This window comes from Sebastes fasciatus, chromosome 7 (assembly GCF_043250625.1).
Source record: "Sebastes fasciatus isolate fSebFas1 chromosome 7, fSebFas1.pri, whole genome shotgun sequence".
NCBI classification, from domain to species: Eukaryota; Metazoa; Chordata; class Actinopteri; order Perciformes; family Sebastidae; genus Sebastes; species Sebastes fasciatus.
This window is the reverse complement of record NC_133801.1, coordinates 10,447,707-10,471,980: the sequence shown is the minus strand read 5'-3', so window position 1 is coordinate 10,471,980 and position 24,274 is coordinate 10,447,707. Positions and strand designations below refer to the sequence as shown.

At 39.4% G+C, this 24,274-nt stretch overlaps 1 protein-coding gene across 4 annotated transcripts; it reads right to left on the bottom strand.

The window, feature by feature from the left end:
* Positions 1-937: 937 nt before the first annotated feature.
* Positions 938-24,031, bottom strand: st3gal4 (ST3 beta-galactoside alpha-2,3-sialyltransferase 4). 4 transcript variants are annotated; one of them, XM_074641514.1, is made up of 12 exons: positions 23,735-24,031; positions 16,773-16,840; positions 15,086-15,157; positions 13,246-13,327; positions 12,855-12,944; positions 11,417-11,514; positions 10,993-11,056; positions 10,442-10,537; positions 8,269-8,458; positions 7,641-7,778; positions 1,430-1,579; positions 938-1,336 (listed from the first exon to the last, which is right to left on the bottom strand). In XM_074641514.1, the coding sequence occupies exons 3-12, from the start codon at positions 15,105-15,107 to the stop codon at positions 1,247-1,249; spliced, it is 1,020 nt and encodes a 339-aa protein (XP_074497615.1). In that variant the 5' UTR covers positions 15,108-15,157; positions 16,773-16,840; positions 23,735-24,031; the 3' UTR covers positions 938-1,246. The 4 variants fall into 4 exon arrangements, with proteins under 4 accessions (XP_074497615.1, XP_074497613.1, XP_074497614.1 ...); XM_074641512.1 differs by having other exon boundaries at positions 1,430-1,582; positions 23,735-24,013; XM_074641513.1 differs by having other exon boundaries at positions 1,430-1,582; positions 23,869-24,009.
* Between the last annotated feature and the right edge of the window lie 243 nt (positions 24,032-24,274).

Sequence of the window (24,274 nt, the reverse complement as noted above, 5' to 3'; positions counted from 1 at the left end):
ACACATGTGCTAGATTTGCTGTTACTACTACCCAAGGCACTTTAAGATGGACTGCTGCATGACTGCACCATGTGCAGTGCAGTAGATTACCTACTGTATAATATGCATGCAATAGAGGCTCTCTGCCATCTAGTGGTGTATAGTGAAAGTTAATGGAAAACAGCAGATCAGGTTCACTCAGGTCAATTAATGCAAGTGTAGTGATTTCCATACAGTGGCTATATGAGCCTGTTCAATAATCCATGTGAACATAAATATATGAATTGTGTTAAATGAGAATCAAATGACATTCATTTTGATTTCCTTTTAATTAAAAATTTATTTCATTCTGTACATTAAAAATATCCAGTGGTACCATTTACTGGCATTGTTTTTGAAAAAAAAAGCAAAAAAAAATAAAGATTAAATAAATTAAAAAACCCCAAGACACCTGTAATTAAAACTCTGACAAATAGGAAAAATACAAGTCGTATTTCCAGTCCGAGACATCTAAAAGTAAAGTGAATCTAACCTTGTGTAAATCAGGTTTGTGATCAATTTTCCTTTCATTTAAACTAAAATGTACATTGAAAGTTCACAAAATATCCCCATACATTTTAACACACCTCTTTACCGTAAAACAGTCTGACTTGATAAAAATGAAAATTAATCTCAAACCATGGTGAGTGTATACATTGAGAAATAATCAGGTCTGATTAGTTTTGCAGCTCAATGATATGCATGAAATGCACAAAAACATGTGAGTTATAGATCTGAAATGCTTGACTCCTATGATGTGGCAGTCATAAGCCCACACTATCACATGGCCCTAAAAACATCAAAGCACTGGAATTATCCAAAATCTGACATAATTTTGCTTATCATAAACAAGACAACTTGGTCGCCACATGAATAGCTAGTGTCCTGCAAACTCACTTTGAAAGTATTGATTCAAAACCTTTAAATGCTATGCAAGAAGCTGAGCTACATTACCAAAGGTTGTTGTACATGACAAATTGAAGGAAAGCTGTTTAAAAAGCAGATAAATCTCTCTTCATGTCTTTCAATTTGACAGAATATAAGGCGCCGGTGAGATGAACATTCTTCAGAGTTAGACCTGATGACTTGATGTACCAGACTTGTATCCCATTGCAGAAGGCACATTAAGATCTGATTTGGATGAGATGACCCAAACCAAATTCAAATACAATTTGGTGTTCAATCATTTCTTGAGATTACTGTAAATCAAACAGGAAAAGTGTGTGTATCATAGATGTGGTTGCAGGTACAAAATGGCTCCCGAATCCTCCAGTCTTTTTAAGGCTTCAGCTTCATGATTGAGGTCATGGTAAGAATTCTGCAACAGAGAGAAAGAGGAGCATCGGTATGTTATAACACAACATGTTAAAACAGAGACTACATTGAAGTACTGTGGATGACCGTTACCCACCTTCATAGACTTCATTGTGTCATATCCGTAGTAATGGATAGGGTGCCTTTGGCTCTTTGTGTTGGGGTATCCAAAACCAGCAATGTGGACTACATCACAGTAGTTGAGAGCAACAAACACAGCGAGGATACCCGTGGTAGGATGCACTGGCTGCTGAAACAAACAAAACAATGATAAACGGGAGCACACTTTAATAATAATTCTGTCTCCTGACAAACTTTTTTAAAGCCCCTATGTGTAGGATTTGAACATTCCTGACAGACAATACCCCAAAAAGAAAGACAAAAATTACACCAAATTACACTGGGATTTTTATATTGCGATTGCCATCAGGAGTGGGGCTGCACAATTAATCTAAATTTGATCAAAATCGCAATATGGCCTACTGCAATTTTCAAATCGCAGGAGGCACAATATTTGTTAAAGTTGAAACATGTCAAAATACCATTTTAAATTAAATGTTGTCGTGCTGCAGAGATGTCCTGGCCTACACAATATATTCTACACACTAAAGAAAACATTTTTTTTTGGTACAGATCCCTTCAAAAAATCACACCATAATCATTTTAATGTTTTTAAATGAAAATGCAAATAATGATATAAAAATTATCAATCCCTCTAATATTGCAAATCATATCGCAATTGCAATATCAGTCAAAATAATCGCAATTATATATTTTTTCAAAATCGTTCAGCTTTAATCAGAAGCATGTCAAAATGATCATCATACAGTACACACATAACATTTTGAACCACAGATAAATTAAGGAGTTAAGGGGTGCTAAAATCTACATGACCTTTGCTAGACAAATAAAAGAGGTTATGAAAAGGGCATTTATGTAAAAAAGCAAAATGCAAATTGCGCATCTGTTGTGTAGTGAAAGCTAGAGTGCAGTGTTTCACACAGGCAGGAATACTACGACTCAACTGCAGCCTCTCATTCCGCCACTAGATGGAGATAAAGGGCAACAGAATCTGCTGCTCCTGACCTTCACTTGCAGTTCATTAAAACAAGCCTTTCCCGTATGCAGAACACAATCAGATGACCTCAGTATTAATCACTGCGAACATCATGTAAAACTTACAACACACTGGTTTTTGATGACATCTAGCTCTTGTTCCTACAGAGGTTCAATGCACTTATTGTGAGTCACTTTGATATAAAGCATCCGCCAAATGACTGTTATGTAATGTCAAACATCATGTGAGCTTCTAGCAAAACAAAACAACCTCAACACTTTAAAGGAACAGTGGGATCAAGCTTTCACTGCTGATTTGTTCAACACAATGAAGTCTTCTTTGACTCAACTCCACCTGTACCCTTGACCCCCACTTCATTGCATGACAGAGGAATTACTGCACATTAACAAGTCTCACTTTGCAAACTGGGTTTTTCCAACAGCTTACTCACTCACTACCTCAGTACGGCCTCTTCTGAAGAAAAGCACTCTTGATGCCAGTAACAAGTAAAAACTCGTGCTCTTTTCCCACTAAATGTTTTTGAGCAAAATGTTTTCAAATTCTTTTTCACACAGTTTTGTTCAAGGTTGATGTAAAAAACATCAGAATAGACTCGGATAGTAGAAAAAAAAGAAATACGAATTGTGTATTCTATTTGTGTATTATGTTTGGTGAGATTATTTTTTTCTGTGTGGCTGTTATTTGGCTGCTTTTAGGCTCTGTCTATAGCAAATACAGTATGTGTCCATTGTTACGCAGATGACGGTTTCCTGCTTCATCAAAAACTAATTTGAGACCTGTTGACAACCTTATGGAAATCAGTGCTTGGATGGCACAAAACTGAGATCATGTTAATCGGAAAATTTGGATATATGATTTGGAAAATTTGGTCTTCAACCACTATGGGAACATTGCCATGGACACATCCTTTTTTCGTGGCACAATGGGGAAAAACTTTTTGTTTACACAATTTAAATCTGAGGATGAGCCCCTTGAGATCTAATTTTTGTGGTTTGTGGATTTATTTATTTATTTATTTATTTATTTATTTATTTTTATGGATCCGTCCATAGACATTTATTACATGTTCTCTAGCTCTCTCTCCCCTCATTTCCTGTCACCTCTCCGCTGTCAACGCTCTAATAAAGGTATAAAAGACCCCCAAAATACTGAAAGTCATCTTGATTACTTGAATTAACTTTTTACAGGCCTTCCTACAATTTATCAGACATAATTATTTCAAAAAGCTGCAGTCTTAGATAGAAGATACTCACCAAAACCAAATAAATTGAGTGCACAAATCACCCCCAATTAAATCCATTCGTTAGCTGCCTGTTAGTAATAAAACTGGTTTCAAGGCACTTAAATTTGTTTTCAGATTTGTTTTCAAATCAATGCACGTTGCTGCTGCTGAAAGTTTAATGTCCCAGACACATCAATACATTCAGTCGATTTTGATTCAATGTTGCAGACGCATTAATTCCTACATATTAAACGTATTCATCACTGCACTATACAATGCAATGATTAATCCTTTTTGATAACGATCAACAGAAAGTCGCTTGAAGTATTGACCCCCTTCAACAGTTCAAAGACTTGAGGCACCAACTACTGCCTTGAGTTGATGTGGAGAGGTCTGCACATCTAGTGATTTTGTCCTCATGCATATACACAGGTGATCTATATTCAATCTACAGTATAATGTTATAGTTGAATGCCCCAGAGATGACTTATTGATGTGTCATGGTGAAGGTGTGAATAAACATGTCAAAGTCCGAGAGGAGGGGTGGATATGTATTATTATTATAATATGTATTATATGTGCTATTTCCCAACGGGATTGGTCTGAATGGTCAGAATGAGAGATATAAAGCGATAAAGAAGATGGAAAACATAGCAAATTCTAGCCCAGATGACATTACACCCTCTGGCTAACTCAAACTCTACAGGAGATTGTATATAAATCACATGGCATCCTGGTGGACTGAGCATACCAAGTAATTACCCTGGTTTGATTCCAGCTGGGGACCTTTGATGCATGTCTTCCCCATCTGCCTGTTTCCAATGTTTCACATTGTTCTTTTCTATTTTTTCATATATATTTCCTATTGGAAAAATGTCAATATCCTGTGTAGCCCTACACAAAAGAAATCTTTGTCCTAAAAGTAGTGCTAAAATTCATTTTTCTGCAGTTTCCTTGCTTGTCACTTGTGATCTGCCTTTGCTGAAAACATAAAAGATAAAGGGGCATCATCTGACCCCACTGACATCTTTTTAGAAATAGAAACTAATGTGGTATTTAATGAGTTGAGACATGTTTGTTGTGTTGTGCCTAGCGGGCTCTTACTGTGCACAGAGATTTCCCTGTGTTGTCTGCCATTTCCCATATGACTCTGTCAATGATTATCCATGTTCACAGAGGCAAGAAGGAGAATCACTTCCACATGACCGGGAGATAGAAGAAAACTTTATTTTTCCATCCCTCTCCAATAGTCTTCATATCTCTCTATTCTACAGCTTTCCGTGTTATCAAGTTGCCTCTGTAGGAGCCCTGAATGCAAGGACGTCTCTATTGCATATATCAGTGTTTACATTTCCTCTAACCAAGGTTCACTGATTACCTAAACCATTGATTTTTACCAAAACTAAAGACCATTTGTCAACTGACTATAGATTCAGATAAGATGATGTATATACATTGTTTGACACTTTGGGGAATACATTTATTTTCTTTCTTGGAGCCAGGCTAACTGTTTCCCCCTGTTTCCAGTCTTTATGCTAAGCTAAGCTACCCCGCTGCTGGCTGTAGCTTCATATTTAGTGGGATCTATCTTCTTATCTAATTCTTGGCAAGAAAGCAAATCCAAAAATGTCAAAGTATTGCTTAAAGCCTCGCTGAGAAGAGATTTTTTGGAATATGTGTATTTAGACAAGCATATGAGCTACAATATGTGCATTGTGCTTGCGTGGCATTTTTGGTATTGAATAGAAATTTTCAGCGTCTCTCGATAATACATTTCTCCAGTGTTGAATCTATACAAATTACAATTATAAGTCCAAGCCCTCATCCTGCAAGACCTTCATCAAAGCAGTGCCTAAAAGTTTGTCCATAGAGGGGTAAGCATAGAGGGATAAACAGCTCAGATGTAAGTGTGCGAATAAGAAGTTTCCTCAAGTGTCCAGCTCTTCTCTTTGTGTGTTTATCGGTGTGTGTGCGTGTTGCTGGGCTCAAGTGTCATCCTGGTTGAATTTGACCAAAACAAAAAAATGTGAGCTCTACTGCAGTGATACAGAAGGCGATCTAACCACGATAAGAAGCTGAATCACAGCTTCTTTCCTGTACTCTTCTTTCCTGTGTAAAACATTACACCAGATGAATTTGCTATTGCACTGAACACGACTGTCTTTAATTCAGGAACTGACGAACACCCCACAATGGGACACAGCTGACATTCTGTGTGTATTAGCCTCATGTGGTCGCCAGCATACGGGCGGCCCGCCGCATAGTTTGGACGCAGGCCCATGGAGCCTTGGTGAGAGGGGAGGAAAGGAGGGGGGGGGGGGGGGGGGGGGGGCTGCATACTGTCACCGCTGCAAGGCAGATCTACAAGAGCTGAGCACAGGCTTGTGTTTGGGGAGACGGGTGTGAACATAAGAGTAATGTGTGTGTGTGCATGTGTGCCTGAAATGTAAAAAAGGAAAGGGGAGAGTATGAGTTTGCCTGTGTGTGTTTTGAGGGGGTCCTTGTCTATCTGGCAGGGTCATTAGCTGAGGGAGGTATCTGCAAAGAGGAGGTCTGCTAAAGTCAGAACTCCTGCTGGTATTTGATGGATAAGGAATACCCGAGGACAGAAAAGAGGAGAGAGACAGAAGAAGACCAAATAGAAAGAAGATAGTGAAAGAAATGTAGGTTTCTTAGTGTTTTAAGTGAATTAAATCACTATTGTTTAAGATCAAATGTATATGTGCAGCCATGTATAAAGCTAATTCTGTTCCAGATGTTTTAATACTGTTAAAGCAGACTAAATGTAACCCAGTTCTCCCTTTTGCAATATCCCCCCATCTTTCTCCTCTTCCTGCCCACCTTCCTCTCCCCCAGGCCTTTTCCATACTGTACAGTCTGTGCAGATGGTGCAGAGCTCCTGTCGGGCGCCTGTAGGATCGCTGCCTTCCCACTGCTCACTCTTCTCATGCACCAACCAGTTTTGTTTGTACTGCAGTCCAAAAGGGTAACCCCCCCCCCCCCCCCCCCCTCCTCTTCACTCTTTGACAAAAAGGGCTCAGGAGAGGGGAACAAGCAGAACCAAAACAAAACTTGGCCCGGACCCCACGTCAGACACGAACTCTACCGAACACACTACAAACCCCACTTGACAGATAGGATGCAATGGGCCAATAAAAACTACATGAGTAATGTTCCAAGTCAGATCCCAGGGTGTTTCAAAATCCAATCACCTCAGCCAAAGAGTTGACGTTCAGTTTGTGAAACAAAAACAAATCAATGGTACACAGCAAAAACAAAATGGCATGAGTCATGTTTTCTCATTGCACAATCGCTGCTCTTCGGTCGCAGTTTCACGAGTTAGTGATTATGTTTCCAACGCTTTTTGTGAGGTTTTGATGAAATTATCTTAACTTTCATATTTGTTTCATTGAGCCAAAAGTCACAAAACATGCTTCGACTTAACTGTCCTGAGAAAACATCAATAATCAGGAGATGGAACACTGGGAACTGTCCATTTTTCTAAAATCAGAGCATCTGGTTGAAATTTATACAATATGTTGGCTCTCTTTCAGAAGCCAATTATTTTCCGACGGATAACTGTGCAGCCTAGAAGACACGAGGAGCTTATCTTGTAATGAGATGCTAGAATGCCAAGCAGAAGCTAATCTTCATCATGTTTCGCAGTAATTGGATCTACAAAATTGCCATTGACCCGGCTACATTTCAAGAGAAATGCCTCCTCCAGTAAACTGTTTATCACAGCGCTCAAGACATATCATTCGAGGAGCTGTGGCTAATCAGTGGATGCTCCATCCAGCCTTGTTAACATTCATGTGGGGAGTAGTGAAGGGCAAAAGGGGGAAAAGGGAGGTGTGGGAGAAAGGGAACAAACAAGAGAGAAGGTTCTAGTGGGAAAATTCTTTCGATGTTGACAGAAATGGTCATTATCAATGAGCTGCAACAGAGGAGAAGCATTGCCACTACAGTTATCATTCTCATACAGTGACGTGGAGGTGGATCGCTCACCTGTTTGCTCTTGGGGTGCAGAGGGATCCGCAGCAGTCTGTCTGCAGTCTGGTGCAGAAAGTGGGGGTCCAGCACTCTGATTTTACTGACGTCACCCAACCAGATTTGGGGCGGGGGCTTCCAAAAGCCTTTCCTAACCTGGAAAGCACACATAAACATAGAGAAAGATAAGACGCAGGATGTTGTGAAATTGAAATGAACAAAAGGACAGACAGAGAGCACAAGATTGCTATTTTTAGTTGGCATTCTGAGTTCATTTGCACAAACAGAGATGCAATTGAAACTAGGACTCCCTCATGTCTGGAGGCAACCGAATCGATGTGCAAATTAGCAGGTAATGACCCTGCAACTATTAGCAGAGGAGGCCGGAGGTGCCGGGAGCAGCAGAGTGAAGGATGTCTGCGATGGAAACCGCATTTAACTCTGAAGGGCACTGGCATCACTGGAGTCGAACCGTTTAAGTATTTGTCCCTGATATGGATGGCTGGCAAGGGCTGGAAAAGAAGCTAAAAGGAGAGTGTTTATGCGAAGCAGAGAGGGAGAGAAAGAAAGTGAGACAGAGTGAGATGGAAAGTGTATGTGTGTGTTTGTGTGTGAGAGAGAGTGCATTCTCACACATATCCTGTACCCTCTTCTCATTATAGAGGATCTCTTTGAGCCAGCAGAGATCTTGCTGCTTGAAAGGCACCAGGACCATAAGCGTGCCGGGCTCGTTGTGCAGTCCAGGGTTGTAAGAGGCCGACTCAGGGTAGAAGAACCTCATGGTGGTCTTGTTCCCCACATCCTCCTCATAGCCTCTCACTGGGGCATCATTCAACCTGAAGCAGAGACACAATACTATATTCAGGGACACAAATTTTAAGGTTTGTTTCATTTTTATTTCCTTTTTTTGCAATCACTCATGCATATACTTTAGGAGTTTAATCACACAGTAGTATCGCATCTTGGCCTTTGAAACGTTGTCGAGCATTAACGGCAACATTTTCAACCTGGATCTTATTCTCATAATTGTGTCTATCCTGGCTCATGCTAACTTTGCATTCGCCTCCTCTCTTGTAGTGATAACAATGTATATTGGGGTTAGCAGTGTGGGCTTCCTAAAGCTTTCCAAATAAACTTCAATTTTATGTTAATAACTTCACATACTTGTCACTGACTCCAACCGAAAGTATATGAATAGGGAGCCTAAGAGAAACAGCAACTTTTGGGTTCTGTTTCTGAAGTAAGAAAACCTCATTCAAAATCCCATTGACAATTGTAATAACACAAAATTACTAAAAAAATACAGCTTTGGAACAATACATTGTATGGTACACATATAATATAATTATATTAATAAGACATAATATAATTCAATCATTTTCTTTTTCATTTTCATGGGAGGTGTTGTTTTTTTGTATGCTAACAAAGTAATTGTTACCTTAGAATGTGGAGAGTAAACCCCGGGAACATGCTTAATTTTGTTTTTACGGCAAGACTGATGAAACAGTCAACAGGACAGATTGCAGATGAGTAACAGAAGCTTGTGTCTTGTGTGCCAACCAGCAAGCAGTTCATCTGAAGTATTAACGACTATCTATTACTTATCTTATCACATGATCACATTTTTTCCTTTAACAGTTCAACAAGTTTAAACACATTATTTTGTGACTTGATTCTCCCAGTTAGTTGAGTGTGATTCATAAACGCTTCTGTTTCTTCAGTTAATGTTTGTTCTATTTCTGCCTGTAAGGAATTATGCTTATGCAGAACTAAATCCGGTTGATGCAGGATGTGTACCATTACACATTAAAATCAGCAACCAGGATACCATTAAATCAGCAACCAGGATGTTCTTCTTTTCCCTCTAGATATGTCCTGTCACTTTCCAGACTTTCTATCAAAACATACCTTAAAATGTTACATTAAAGCTTATGCGCACAAATTACTAACAAATCTTCTAAAAACCACATCATAACGCATTCCTTGGCCACATAATTAACACAGTAGCACAGACGGAGACCTTGTTTGATTAAATGATAAGTTGGCACTTTGGAAACTTAAGTCTCGACAGGTTTTAACAGAGTCTAACGGTGTTGCTATGACAGAAGCAGCCCAATGACGTCAAACTCTCAGGCATGCATTGAATTCTGAATGTCAATAACCTAACTCTACTTGGCTAGGGAACGATTAGCTTCTAAGAGAGGGAGAGATGTAAGAGGAGGGGGATGAGGGGGGGCTGATGGGGAGAGAAAAATGCATTGTGACCAGGCCAAATTCTGGCTGTTTGAAAGAGGCTTATAAAAACTCAGAATGCATGTGTTCATTCCAAGGCTGTAAAGTCAGATTTGCTGAGTGCCTTGTGTCCCTGAGTAAACTAAACGCTTTCTTTTTCTCCTTTAAAAGAACTGAAGAAAAGTTTGCTAATTGCTGAGACGACTGCTCTATGTCAGGGTCAGACGGTCACACAGTCGGATACTGTCCATCATTAGTGTGCAGCCAAGTGAATTTATATCCTGCTTTCAGTGGTGGAGAAAATCACCACATTCCCTTTTTAGGGTCATCTAGCAAGGATCCGTCTGTTCCTAATCTATCAGTCCTAACGATCCTGAAACAGGAGGGTGGTTATGAAGAGGTCCTCGGTTTAAAAAATGTCATTATCGTTATTGATGGGTCACAATTTGGCTTCCTAAAATGCATAGCTTGTAGCAAAGCAAGTTTACAAAACTTGTATTTTTTACCCTAATTCATTCCTCTTCTTTATGAACAGCATGCCAAATAGTACAGTAATATTTCAGGAGGTGTTCTCCGTTTGCGCTTACCGGATGACAACGTCATATTTGTTGATGGTGCTTCCCAACGAGCTGTTTTTAATGGCAAAGCCATTGCCTATAACTACACAGGTTCTGCATTCAAGGCTGTGGAGAAAAGCACCACACAGAAACATGAGTTTTTTGTACAGTGAGAAACAAAATGGCACCATCTCTAGAGACATAAGTGACAGCATATTCATCACTAGAGCAAGAGCACCCGAGGGTGCTTTCTTGACCAAAATGAGGGACAGTTATGTGGCTAAGCACTTGCAGCTACCCATAAGTACCTATAATCACAGTGATGAAGTCATGCAGGACTGAAGGCATATTACAGGATGTGTACCACAGCTGGAAAACATCTTCAACCAATTGCAACGTTTTGAAGAATATTCCTGTTGTAGTGTCAATTATTAGATATTTGTTGGCGTCAGTCCTGGGCTTACCATATATTATTATTACTGTACTGCACTATGGACTTAAATCAGTAGAAACCTGGCTTAATAAAACAATGAGCTTTAGTATCATGAGTGTTGAAGTGGCTGAAGTGTGCTCACACTTACTTTTTAATGTTGGCTGGCACCTGATAATTTGCAATCACAGCGAGAACTTTCAGTAGCAGCAGCTCTGGGAGGGAAAGCGAGAAAAGGAGCAGCTGAAATGGTGTGATTGTTTGAAAACTTTGAATATAGATGTGCAAATCACATAAAAGACTGCCGTGTAGTAAAATACATGGTCGAAGTCCACAATGAATGAATTGTTGTCTTTTTTAGAAAAGCACTTTGACTTTATTGCAGTCCGATATGGTCATAAAATAATCACAGAATATAAAGAGTTATTTTTAATTCTGCAAACCTGACCCGTAGAAATAAGTGAATATATGAAAAAACATATGAAACCTTCATACAACAACCAGTAATACCAGGATGTGAGACATACTTAGTAAACTAAGCATAAAGAGCAGAGGGCAATGTAAAGTCAACATACCACTGCTCTTAATGCCATAAGGTAATGCCAGATTTGACAGATGCTCCCGCCAGAAGAAATCCTCCAGTTTCAGAAAGAGCTGCGTCTGTCTGCTAATGCTGCATGAAAAAATGTCAGAGCAGGAATTACAACATAACGCTGCAGTGCACAGGGTTTCACTGTATAGATGAATTATATTTCAGGAGGGTTTATGGCTGAGAGAGAGGGGAGGATATGAATGACAGTGAGTAAGGGCAGCGAGGATGGAGAAAACAACTTTAATTTTTGGGGCTATAAAAACTACCAAACCACACAATGGACAACACCAACTGTGCTGCCAAACAGTGCAGTGTTCATATTGGCACATGGAAAAGCTTGTCTTAACTTTCCCAAATGTTCTGGTATCTATTAAGCAGGTAAACCAGACTCATTATAAGTAAACCAGCCATTTACATGATGTCATTCAATAGCAATTTCCCTCATTAAAAGCCCCTGTTGGCATTTCTCTGCTGAGGAGGGAAAGAAAACAATAACATTCACAGAGCCTGTGGAGTGAGACAAATGTGGCAGGTTGTAATATGTGAAGCAGTTGCGTTTCTGTGTTCGCTAGCTTCAGAATCCAGCTGTTTATGACCTACTGTCTTTGACAGTGAGTCTCTCAGACATTTATTGCCCTCGTGTGCCAGCTAGCTCTTCGCAGGGGATCAGGATAAATCCTTGGGGAGGGGTCTAATTAGAGAAATGTCACTCTGATTGCCTGGAAGGCCTCCCTGTGACTGTAATGACTGAGTGGAAACCCAAGAACAACCAGCCAGCGGCTTTATGTGAGAATGCAAATCATGTTCTTTAACAGGGGGATTATGAATCTTGACTGTTGAAAAGGTCAAAGGGCGGGCAGTGGACGGTCTACTGAGCTGAAGAAATAAACAGTGACCTTGGAGGAGGTTGGGACAAACCACAGATGGAGACCATATCGCTATTTTGTAACAGAACAGAGTCTGCAAAAAGACCAACAGTAAATATACAGCTGAATAAACTGATAATAGAGCAACAGAGAAAATAAATGAGAGGGGGCTCAGCGCTGTGGAACAATGATTACTTAGCAAGGCAGAACCTGAGGAGGACAAACACGCTATTGTCTGGCTACAAAAAATTAAACTTTATCAAGAGTTTGTTCTTAGCCAATGTTGGTTTTTATATTAACTCTCCCTCTCAACCATTTCATCAACGCATTCCACTTGAGCTGCTGAAATGTGCATGATTTAGATGGAAAATAATTTTTCATAATAAGTCCTGTTCTTTCTCACTGAAATATACTTTTCCTTCATGACTGGTAAGGACCAGTTCCAAGGAGCCTGGCACCTTATGTTCAAATAAAAATACTGGCATACCTTCCTCCTTTAATAAGACATCCACTCCCTCCAGTTTGTAGAAAAAACACAGACGTGCCATTACTCACTTAAAGTTAAGGCTCTCCCATTTCTTCTGGGTTAGCCAGCCACCACACAGCGACTTGCTACTGTTCGGAGACTTGCTGGTGCCTCCGTAGCTGAAAGACAGACAATCACCACAATTGGCATGAATGTTACTGCTGAATCCATAAAAACGCAGCGTGCCAGTAACTGGGTCCAGAACACTCAAAAAGTGCAAGAACGGGCACGAATGATGGACTAAATTGACCAGCAGCTCACCGCCGGATGATCAGAATGTGACTCAGCACTGCACAGACCTCATGATCTAATTTTTTTACCAGAAATTGGCATTTGTGTAATTGTGTAACCTCAATACCGAGAACAACGGAGAAAGAAAGTCATGGTTGTGTTAGTGTGTGTGTGTCTGTGTGTGATTACCTCTGAAGTATGGCATAGGAGCAGTAGTATGTGACAAAGGAGAGGAAGAAGAGGAGAATTGGGAGAAGCCTAAGGCACCATGCTGGAGTGAAAGAAGACAAAAACAGAGACAAATGTACAAGAATTAAACTTCACATACAACACATGCTGGCTTCAAAGTCTTGACACATTAAAGTGAGATTTCTTTGATTTTAAGGCAGTGACTGACCCTATGACAGAAAATAATCCACTCCATGTGTGATTTTAATCAACAACAAATAAAAAACTTTTGAAAAAAAGCTGCTGCTCAAGAGTTGGCATCCCATTTAACGCAGGTGTTAGTATCAGTATAAGACTGGGTACTGAAAAATGCAACTGAAATGAATATTAATGGATTTCCAGTAAAAATGCCACTTGCTATTTAGAGATAACTGTGCAGGTCTACAGGAAACGCTCCACCCTCTATGGACTCAATTTGATAGCAGAGAGTGAAACTCACAAATTAGGTAGCATCATTTGACTTTAAAGGTATAACTTATTCAATAACACCTAAATGTGTTCTTCTTTAAATACCAGTCAAGTAAAAAAACAAAAAACATATAAGCATTAAATTATCCTCAAGACCCTCATCCTCTCTATTTTTTTCAATCTATGTATACTGCACACTCAGAGTATGCTTTTGAATTTTGACAGGTCAGTATTAGAAGTGGTATCTCCTTGAATTCATATCCATGTGTGATGAAATATTGTAAGCTTCTCTTCAACCTGTCCATCGAGGCATCACAGTTTTCAGGACCACACATACACATCCAAAATAATAATAATGGATACTTAAAATATAGTTTAACATTTAGGGAAATATTTGAATTTGGGGTATTCGCTTTCTTTTGTAAGATGAGAACATCAATACCACTTTCAGTGTACACCAAATATGAAGCTACAGCCAGCTGTTGGTTAATTTAGCTCAGCACAAAGACTGGGGAAACAGCTAATCTGGCTCAATCCAAAAATAACAATTGTTTAATCCGAACAAAAACCGAAGTGTAAAAGCGACAAATTTGCAGTGTTACAGGAGGTTACTGTTATGTGTGGGGCCAGGCGCAGTGACCTCCTGGAGTCTCCGCTGGTTGCCCAGCAACCTCACGGTGATCAAGCTAAACATCCTATAAGTACCAAGAAACGAATGGTAACTAAGACAGACCATTATTCAAACACTTTGTTGGCACAACAAAATAAAGCAACCTCCAATGCCACTGTAGCTCTATTGTTGAAAATGAATCACTGCAACGGGTCTTTGTCTACAGTATAAAGGCAAGAACCCTCCTGTAAATCAAAGTAAACAAATAGGACAGCTTTGTGTTTTCCCACAATAATTTAGGCAACATCTGGAGTAAACAAGACTTTTTGAGAAGTGCCTATATGTTGTGTGGCTAGAGGCACAACAGCATACTGTTGCTGCAAAGTGTAGTAGGGATGGTTATCAGTGTGGAATACAGTATGTTGATGTGCAGTGCCATTCTTCTCTGATGGATGTGGATTATTTCAATCTGTGACCTCGAGGTCAATAGTCTTAATAATTCTGCTGATTTTAAAGGCAAAAAAAAAAGTAACTGGTGGTACAAAGCACAGGCAACCCAATAAATATAGAATATAATAATAGTGGTTATAATGTTAAAGATCTGATTATTAATCTGTGACCATGAGCATTTTGGTCCATAATCCTCTCATCATTGCAGAAATAACACAGATGAGATTATTGCTTTACTGAATATCAAGAGAGGGAAAAGTGTCATTCAAGTAATCAGAACAAAGCATTAACAACATCTGATTAAAAAAAAACACCCACAGTAAATTAGCTTACTTTTAGTTGCCTTCTGGGACATCTTCACGTGCTCCTTGGTCCTCTCATGTCTACACAGTGCATGAGGTTATCCTAGGTGACAAGTACACAAAGGAGAAAAGCTGAGTCTATTAGCACCTCCTTCAAACTGCTTTATGAAAAGCATCCTGCCTTTCAGAGGAAATGAAATTTGAAAGAGGAACCACCATAAAATGAAATCCACAGTGATTGAGTAGTGGGCATCCGACACCCACACCCACACCCACACCCACACCCACACCCACACCCACACTCACACGCACATACAAATCAGATGCAGTGGCTACACTTACTGTAGGCTCAGATGATTATGGAGTAAATGGGAGTGGCAGAGAAACAAATCGATGCGAGGAACGAAAAACACAGCAGCAAAAGAGAAGGAGAGAATAAGTCAAATAGAAGCTGAGAGAGAGAGAGAAGGGCAGCAGATGAAGGCTGATCAGTTTAAGAGGATCATGCTGGACTGAGAGACACTTGGTCCCTGAACTGAGGGATATTTGCAATCCCACAGCATCACATCGGCTTCAGCACTGTGTGCTTGGCTGCTTCGGACAGTTCAGATTACAGTTAAAACCAGATTAAAAGGCATGTAACGTTACACACATCTGACTATTTAATGCGCGATGCACATCTTACCAACAATCTTCCTAATTCATGACTTACAGAGCCATCCACACAAGCAAAGGGTGGTACAAAACATGCCTGACACTGCTTCAGGGCCAGCCCATCACTGAAAATCAATAGCGAGTGCACAGCTGAATATCTATTTTGAGATGTGCATGTCACGTGTGTGCATATACACTTGCTACATTGCAACAACAGTAATGTAATACCGCTGTAAATCTACCAGTACATCATGCACACCCCAACTTGGAAACAGTGAAGGAGCGGAAACCACATGATCGATTCACACCACCACAGGGACGCTCTGCAGATTTTACTCCACAACATGTGGACACTCAAGCCGCTCCCTGTAAAACGAAGCCGTCATTTGACAAGATAAAATATGATATAATAGCCAATTGCAGCCTCCTGAATCAGGGTGTAGATTCTTGGAGTTACAGAGGAGCGGTTGTGTTTTCATCCTGAGCCAGATATGAGGCTGGTCTGTGTTTGTATCCTAAGTTATTGTTTAGGAAATGACGCAAACACTAAAGAATGTCTTGAGGAGCGAACTTCAAATGCATCTTTTTTTTTCTTTTGTGAAACAAGCAAGATGAGTTTTTTCCCCTCTATTGTGCGGGTGTTGGCTTTGAAGCGGTAGCACATGATCCAACTGTCCAGTGCCTGTATTCATTGTAGATCTTGTAGTGCTCATTAGATGATTAACCCATAAGTCAACTAACAGAAATTCAATCAACAATAAGTTTGATAATGAATAATTGCTAAAGTCATTTATTTATTGAGCAAAAATGATGAAACATTTGCTAATCCCAGTTTCTCAGATGTGAGAATATGCTGCTTTTCTAATATATATATATATATTCTAAAGTAATGAGTAGTTCAAATTGGTACAGATTCTTCTCACACACTTCATGATTATCAAGTGCCTAAATATTGCAAACTGATGCCTACGTTTCCAAAAAATGTAAATGAGCTTCTCAGGGAGTTGTACAGCCACCAATTACATATCAACAAAAAACCACAACATTCCTACAGAACATCTTACCTTTTCCCTCTTTCATTTCCAGTGATTATATCCTCAGTGGTGCAGATGTAATGAGTCTGGGCTTCTCCCTGTAGTAAAAGCACAAAATGATCTGACATTAGCACTGCGCAACCAACTTGTTATTCTTGTTTTCTACTTGTCTTTACTTAAATAGATTTGCACATGTGAACAGGAAACTCCTCACATATAGAGGAACTACGGTTTGTAACGAGGGTTCTGGGAAGATTTTTCTGACTTTTTTTAGACAAATGAATCGTAAAAATAACTGACAGATTAATTGCTAATGAAAAATAATTTGTTGCAGCCCTACATATGGCCCTATAGCCCTCTATTCCCATCAACATCTGGTATAAAATACTACCCATCACCTCCAGCTTCCTCACCCCCACCCTCCTGAACACGAGAGAGTTACAACAGCGAGACATCCTGTAGCTCGCAGGATTGTGAAGCACAGGAGGCCAAGGACCTCCTCACAGACACCACAGGCTACATAAGAGCAGAGCAGCATAATACCTGGCTGTGTGTGTGATACAGTGTGTGGGGGGGAAGAGGGGCAGAGGGAGGGCGCACTGGGAGAGCAGAGGGGGTCGATGCCGTGAGGAACGCTGGCCGACTGACTGACACTGGCAAAAGTCCTCAAGATTTAGACCTGTCAGAAAAGCCCTCCACCACAGACCTACTTAAAGCATTGCTGCAAGTCTAACCAAAGAACCAAAAAAATTTAGACAGACCACCTAAAGAGTTTAGTCACACACTGTAGAGATTAAAGATGAGTCAGGCAGCACTGAGGAAGTAATTCCACCAAAAGCGCTGCATGGGAAAATGTTGTCAGGGATTTATTGGTTCCTTCTTCCCAAATTCCAAAGGAAGGTGAGGGTAGACAAGGCTTATACTATAGGTACTTACTGTAGCATTAGTAGAGACATATGCTAATGTTGTCATTAACAAAGCTAATTATTACAGATTAACATGTATGTCAAGTTAGTGGTATTAATGTGAGCTCTGTATTTTTGTGTTACGGTAGCTTTGAGTAAGGATGTAAGTCAGGTATTACGCTCTCATTAATCAGTATTACCGATCAAATTGATGTATGAATCGTGTATTCATTTATGTCCCAGTTGAACATGTGGCTGAACAAAGAATACAAGGCCTAACAGGTTTATTGTGAGATTTAATGGGTCGATTCTAAATGGGTAAAGTCCTTGCAACGTGGATAAATGATGACTCAAAATGACCTTCTTCTCTAAACCCCTGTCACCTACTGTACCAGCTGATTTTTCACAACCACAGACACACTCTCTAAAGAGAGTCACATGTGTTTTCTGCTCACAGTAGAAAGTCACCTCTAAAACACATAATCCCACAATTTAATCCTGTCAGAAGAGCTAAATCTGGTGCCCATTTGTAACACTTTGACCGCTTTTATGAAGAAAAGCTTTCAAAGAAATTACAGGCTATAATGAACCCTTTTTGCTTCCTAAAAGAACATCCTCAGGGAGCCACAGAATACAGTCGATAAGACGTGGTGACTTTTTTTTGTGGCAGTCATGATGAGGGCAATTTTGATCCCAAACTAGGGGTAGTTGTACCCCAGGGGGTATTTCTGCAGTTGCCAGGGGTACATGGAAAGACTGTACGTGAATACTAGGCTAATGGATAAATGGTCGAAGCAGCTAAAAGTAGTGAATAAGAAGCTAAGGCAATGGACAAATGGTTGAAATAGTCAGCTAAATGCAATGTATAATTTTTAAAGACTTAGCTAAAAGTAATGGATAAATGGTTAGCTAAAAGTATGAATACAGTAAATGGCTGAACTAGCTAAAAGTAATAAATTGTTGAAATAACTAAATAAAACGGCTAAATGGTTGAAACATCTATAGCTTCTGCCACGCAGTGCAAATGCAAACTTGACCAAACCAACACTGACAATTCACTAAAATATTGTCACAATGTCAACTTTTATATAATAAGTGTTATAGCATCAAGTTTGAAATGAGATCAAATGAACACATTTAGAACATGGCAGGTGGTTTAGATGAAGAGGAACTTGTGGCCATGACAGGAAAGATAGACTTATTTCCATATTCATTAACCTGTTTTTATTTTTATTGCTTCACTAACTGATCTGTAATGCTTCATATTGCTTCTTGTTGCTCTCCTCCAATCCTGTGCGCTTTGTCATCCACTTTCCATTATATAATTTAGGTATTTGTTTTTGTTCTTCCATTCTTGTTTGTTTCAAGAGGAAATGTGTTTCAGAAGTCATTTGTTTCTCTAACGACAATGATAACAAACAATGATATATTGCTATACAGACACAAAAAGCCAACCAAATTATGATTGTGCAGTATTATAATATTTGGAGTCCTCCATCAAAGCTATACAAAAGTATTTTTGCTTACTTACGAGACTACAAGTCAACTCACACTAATCAAAAGACATCTTCCATAGTCATGCTCTCTTGCAGCACATGATTCATACTTGTAGTCAAGTCTTCAACAAGTCAACAGGGCACTCTTTTGGATGTTAAAATTCAATGAATTGCTATGTGGAAACATTTGAGAAATTAGGTGAAATAATTAGTGTTTAAAATAACAAATCAATTTAGTATTACAATCAGATTATAATCTGTAACATTTGCTCTGTAGTTCTATATACTGTACATATTGTATGTGTGTGTGTGCGTGCGTGCACACACTTCCAGGAATACACACTCTTGGGTGACTAGGTAAATTCATCATACCCTCTACTTTGGAAATCAATCTGGTCACACTGACATCTGGTCACACTGTTCCCACACTGACATATTGAACTAAGGTTACATTTACTTGGGCTGTATGGTGCATGGTACTTCCCATCTGCAATCAACTGCACATTGTGTTGCATCTGCAGGTTATTCTTTGCATGTATTATCTAGAACAAGGATTCAAAGAACAAAGACGAAGGCATCACATCATTAAAAAAAAAAGCTGACGGCTACTTCCTGTGTTAACATGGAAGTCATTGACCACATTTCCTCTAGAAGGCTGTTTCATAAAACTGTCTCTAGCAGCAAGCCTCCTTTGTCTTTTAGTGTTGACCTTGGGATGATGTGCAGTGTTTGGGAGCACAATCTGGACGGTCTAATCTGGGTGTAGGGCAGTAAAAGCTCCAAAATATGAGAAGTGAAAGTGAACAAATGAATACTAAAATCATATATTTAATGACATATCATCTTCAAACAATAATGCCTTCATTCCCTTATCATTGTTTTTTCCTTTCATTCAAAATGATTTAAAGCAGAGGTTAGCAGAAGATATAAATGGAGACACAGAAACTTCTGATTAGAATGGCCTTTCTTTGTCATATATTTAAAGCCGGATTAACCCATTTGGGGGCCTTAGGGCAAAAAAGAGCAGTTGTTCCTATTAACATCCCCCATCACCGCCACTCTACACATTGTGTATGTCTCCTGTGCCCTTCCAGTAAACAAATCAACAGATTTATTTTTCGCATTACTAAATTTAAATAATGTAAATAAGGTGTTAATACAGGATCCTCCAACAAGATTAGATGAAAATGCAGAGTCAGTTTAAAGGACCTAGTAAAAGGCACTTGTCATTTTGTGTGTGTAAATTCACAATATTGAAATGAGGCTGTTAATCCTGCTGTACAAATACTATGTGCTCTTGTTGGGCTAAATTTACCTAAACAAAATAACAACTAGAAGGGCACTCAGAGGGTGCAGACCTCCGCCAAGGCCATTTCAATAGGAGAAAAATAATGTGTGTATACGCCCCATGATTCAGATCCACTCCAAAATTGAATGGGTTCCTCCTTGGACCATGCCACACCATTCCACCAAGTTTCATGACAACCGGGGCAGAATTGTTTGTTTTTTTTAATCCTGCTGACAAACAAAACAACATACCGAACCAAAAACATAACCTCCTTGGTGGAGGTAATAAACTGTTTTTATCTGATACATCCATGAAACCCCCCATCAAGGACTCATGATGATGGAGGCCTGTGGGCCCTCACTGCAGTGATCAGTGCACCAGAGTTTTGAGGGCATATGTGTGTTCATCAGATTTTAAAAGCCAGATTGATTGATTGATTGATTGACTGATTCAAGCAGGAGTTAGTCGTTACTGAAAAAGGGCATATCATGGTGTTTCAGCTGATTAGCAGCAGGATGTCATCTGCTAAATATCTCTAAGCCAATATCTGTGCATAAAGCTGCTGCTACAATGACTAAATACAACAGACATACAATAGATATATATCTATCTATCTATCTATCTATATAGATAGATAGATAGATATATATCCATCTATCCATCCATCCATCCATCCATCCATCTAAAATGCAGTCCAACACAACAACTGCAATCTGAGTGTATTACATGTTGGACAGATGTTATTTTCTGTCCACTCTCTTTGTCACTCCAACCCACCACTATCTCTCTATAATCTGTCAAGGTTGGACTTCCAAGGTGATGTTCAGAAAAGTCTCTTTTATCACTGCAAACGGTCCTCTGTCCGCTTCAGATGGAAATACAAGGCAGACAAGCGGCCTTTCAAGGAGACGGTGATGAAAGATTGCACGTTATGTGAGTTTGTGCCACAATTAATTAGTTAATGTCCTCTTTTAACCACATTAAGATAAATTAAAAGATACTTATATTGGTTCTGTTCAATCTGGTCTCACATAGCAAGAACAACATAATTCATACTGTTTTAAATTTTGGTGATACACGCTGACACCTGAACACCTGAATAGTGAGTACTGTAAGATTTTTTTTTATGTTAGAAACAAAACAAAACAAAAAGACACTTGGAAATGAAGAATGTGTATAAACGATCATCTTAATTCATATATAATTAGGATGGAAAAATTTGCTCTTGTCTATAAATCAACTTTTCATCTGTCTATTTTTTTTATTTTTGCACTGCTACAACACAAAAAGATATTGCAGCTGACCTTCAGCGATTCAAAGAGGTGCACAGGAGAAAAAGGCTGAGCAGAGCAAAGAGGGCAGGAGGAAGAAAGGATCAACTTTCATATGACAGTGTGAAATCACATGAGGTGATCACACTTTACAGTATATATTTGCTATCATTTATATGATTTAAATTGAACCTGTCTCACTTACTTTTTGGAAATGTTAGCTAATTGTTTTTATGAAAGGTTTTCTTGAACTCTGTGTACATGTAGAAAACAATATGTACAAATGTTGTATGATTAAAGAAAATGTGTTAATAATTAGTGTAACATTGTTTCAATGTATCAAAATCAACTAAAGTTCAATCCCAGGCACATTCAGTGAAAATCTGACATTTAGTCAACATTAAATGAGCACTTTAAATTTGGTTTCAATGTTTCTCCCTGACAATATTTCCCTCATTCAATCATATTTTCCTGTCTGTGTGTCTAGCCTATCTTTTTTTTCCTAAGAAAGATGACGTTTTTCAATTTCATTTCCAATCAAAAGTTGTGCCAACCAAACTAAAATTCAACAGAAGCCACACTAACAAGAAACAAGAATCCAAAAGGGGAATGTACTCAGGGCACTGGATCAGTAATCCACACCAATCTCCCTAATCCAAAATGACTGTATAATAACCTTTTTTTGAAACAACTGCAGTTAAAAGGTCTGTACCCAGTTGGGGCCGTATGGGTACAGTCACATTTCTGTACCCTACACTGTGACGTCATCGTGGCTGACTTCCCAAATGTCCCTCCTCCAACGAACACGTTTTCTCAAGATTCACTTTCACTACACACTCGCAACTTTGTGCACATTGTGTTTTATAGTGCAAAATGCACTGTCCTAATCCAGCTGTGAGGATCAGTGGCACAGGGCCAGACAGGATCAGGGATCTCATCACATAAAAAGACTTCCATGGTGGAGTGCAGTATAAAGCCATCCGGCTGAATTATATGACTTTAGGTTCAGAGCTCTTACAAATGAACTCTGTTTTTGTCTCAGGTACCCAACCTAAGGACATTGTTGCATCACTTATGAAAGGTCGAGAAACATAAATGGAAAAATCAAAATTCTTGATAATGTCCATCCATAGTTGTCATATATTGTTCTTGTTGCTACACTAAATTACACAAGTGGTTCTTTGTTTTAATTGCTGCAGAAACTAGCTAGAGCCCTTAAATGAATGTTTAGAGGGAAGATATGTGTTCAACTAAAGGCAGACTTCAAACCGACTGATTCAAGGACGAGTGCTTCCCAGCAGTCACTGCTGCAGTGGACGCAGTCTGTCAGCCAGTTTCCAAGTTACAGATATTACAAAACCCCATTAAAAGCAACATTAGTGGTTACAAATAAAAAAAATATGAATAAATAAAACTTTATTGTAAAGTAAAAGATCTGAAACAATGTGTACATCTCAGTCAAATGTGTTAAACTACATTCAGGAGTATATATATAAACACTGGGTTTTGCAGCAATAACCAACACACAGGACTGATGCATCACAACTATTTCTATTTCTTGATGACTGTTACTATGTTATTATTAATGTAACAACAATGCAGCTCCTTATATCCTGTATCCTGTCTCTGTATCCTTGCCTGATTATTAAAACAGATATAAATAAAACCAGGAGGCTCATGGTTTAGACTTAAAATTCCACTTCAAGTCAGATTCTGTGCCACTGATCACAGGGATCATAATAACATGTGGTTGAATAAATTCAGGAACATATGTCATTATATCCCTCACAAACATGAAGTCCTTTTCCAGCCCAGTCTACAGTCAATCCACCCATCCAACCCGATCGAAAGAGGAACAAATCTAAAAACACTGACACAAATGTCGTGCCAGGCAAATTAAATGTGATATCTTGTGATCCAATGAGGCCAGTTACATACAGCACATCAGTGGTTGTCCCATGCCTCCCTAGAAACATGTACAAACTCCTAACACACATCTAAGGCTGCTCTACTCGAAAAGGCTCTTACTTACCCGACAGATGAGCTCTAATCCGTGGAAGCGAGCTGTACAATGATGTTGCAACCAAGTTCACGTTGGTGACACACACACACACACTGCGTGGGAAAACCAAATATGCGTCTTGCCTGCAACGGAATCACACCCACCCTGGTAGAAGAGATGTGATGTAAGCATCAAAGTTCATCCCTTGCAACAATGTAGCAAACCGCAGAATGGGTTACAGTTGGTCTGAGCAGCATGAAGTCTGCAACAATGTAGCGGTTTACTGGAACGCTCTCTCTCTGTTACAGCGCGTTCCTTTTTTCTCTCAACCCAGGGACGCATGCGCAATGTGGGTACGCGCACTGGACTAGACACATCCAAATACCATGCCTGTAAAAAAAAATGTACAAGCCAGAACCTGAAACACACACAGGTTATTATCGAAACGGGCCAATGTGATCTCCAGTAAATATTTGCCCCCATGCCTCCTCAATCCGCCTCAAACTGGACTTTTATCCCAGAGGGAACAACATCTGGAAAGACTTTGCTGTTGGCTGTGATTTTTTTTTT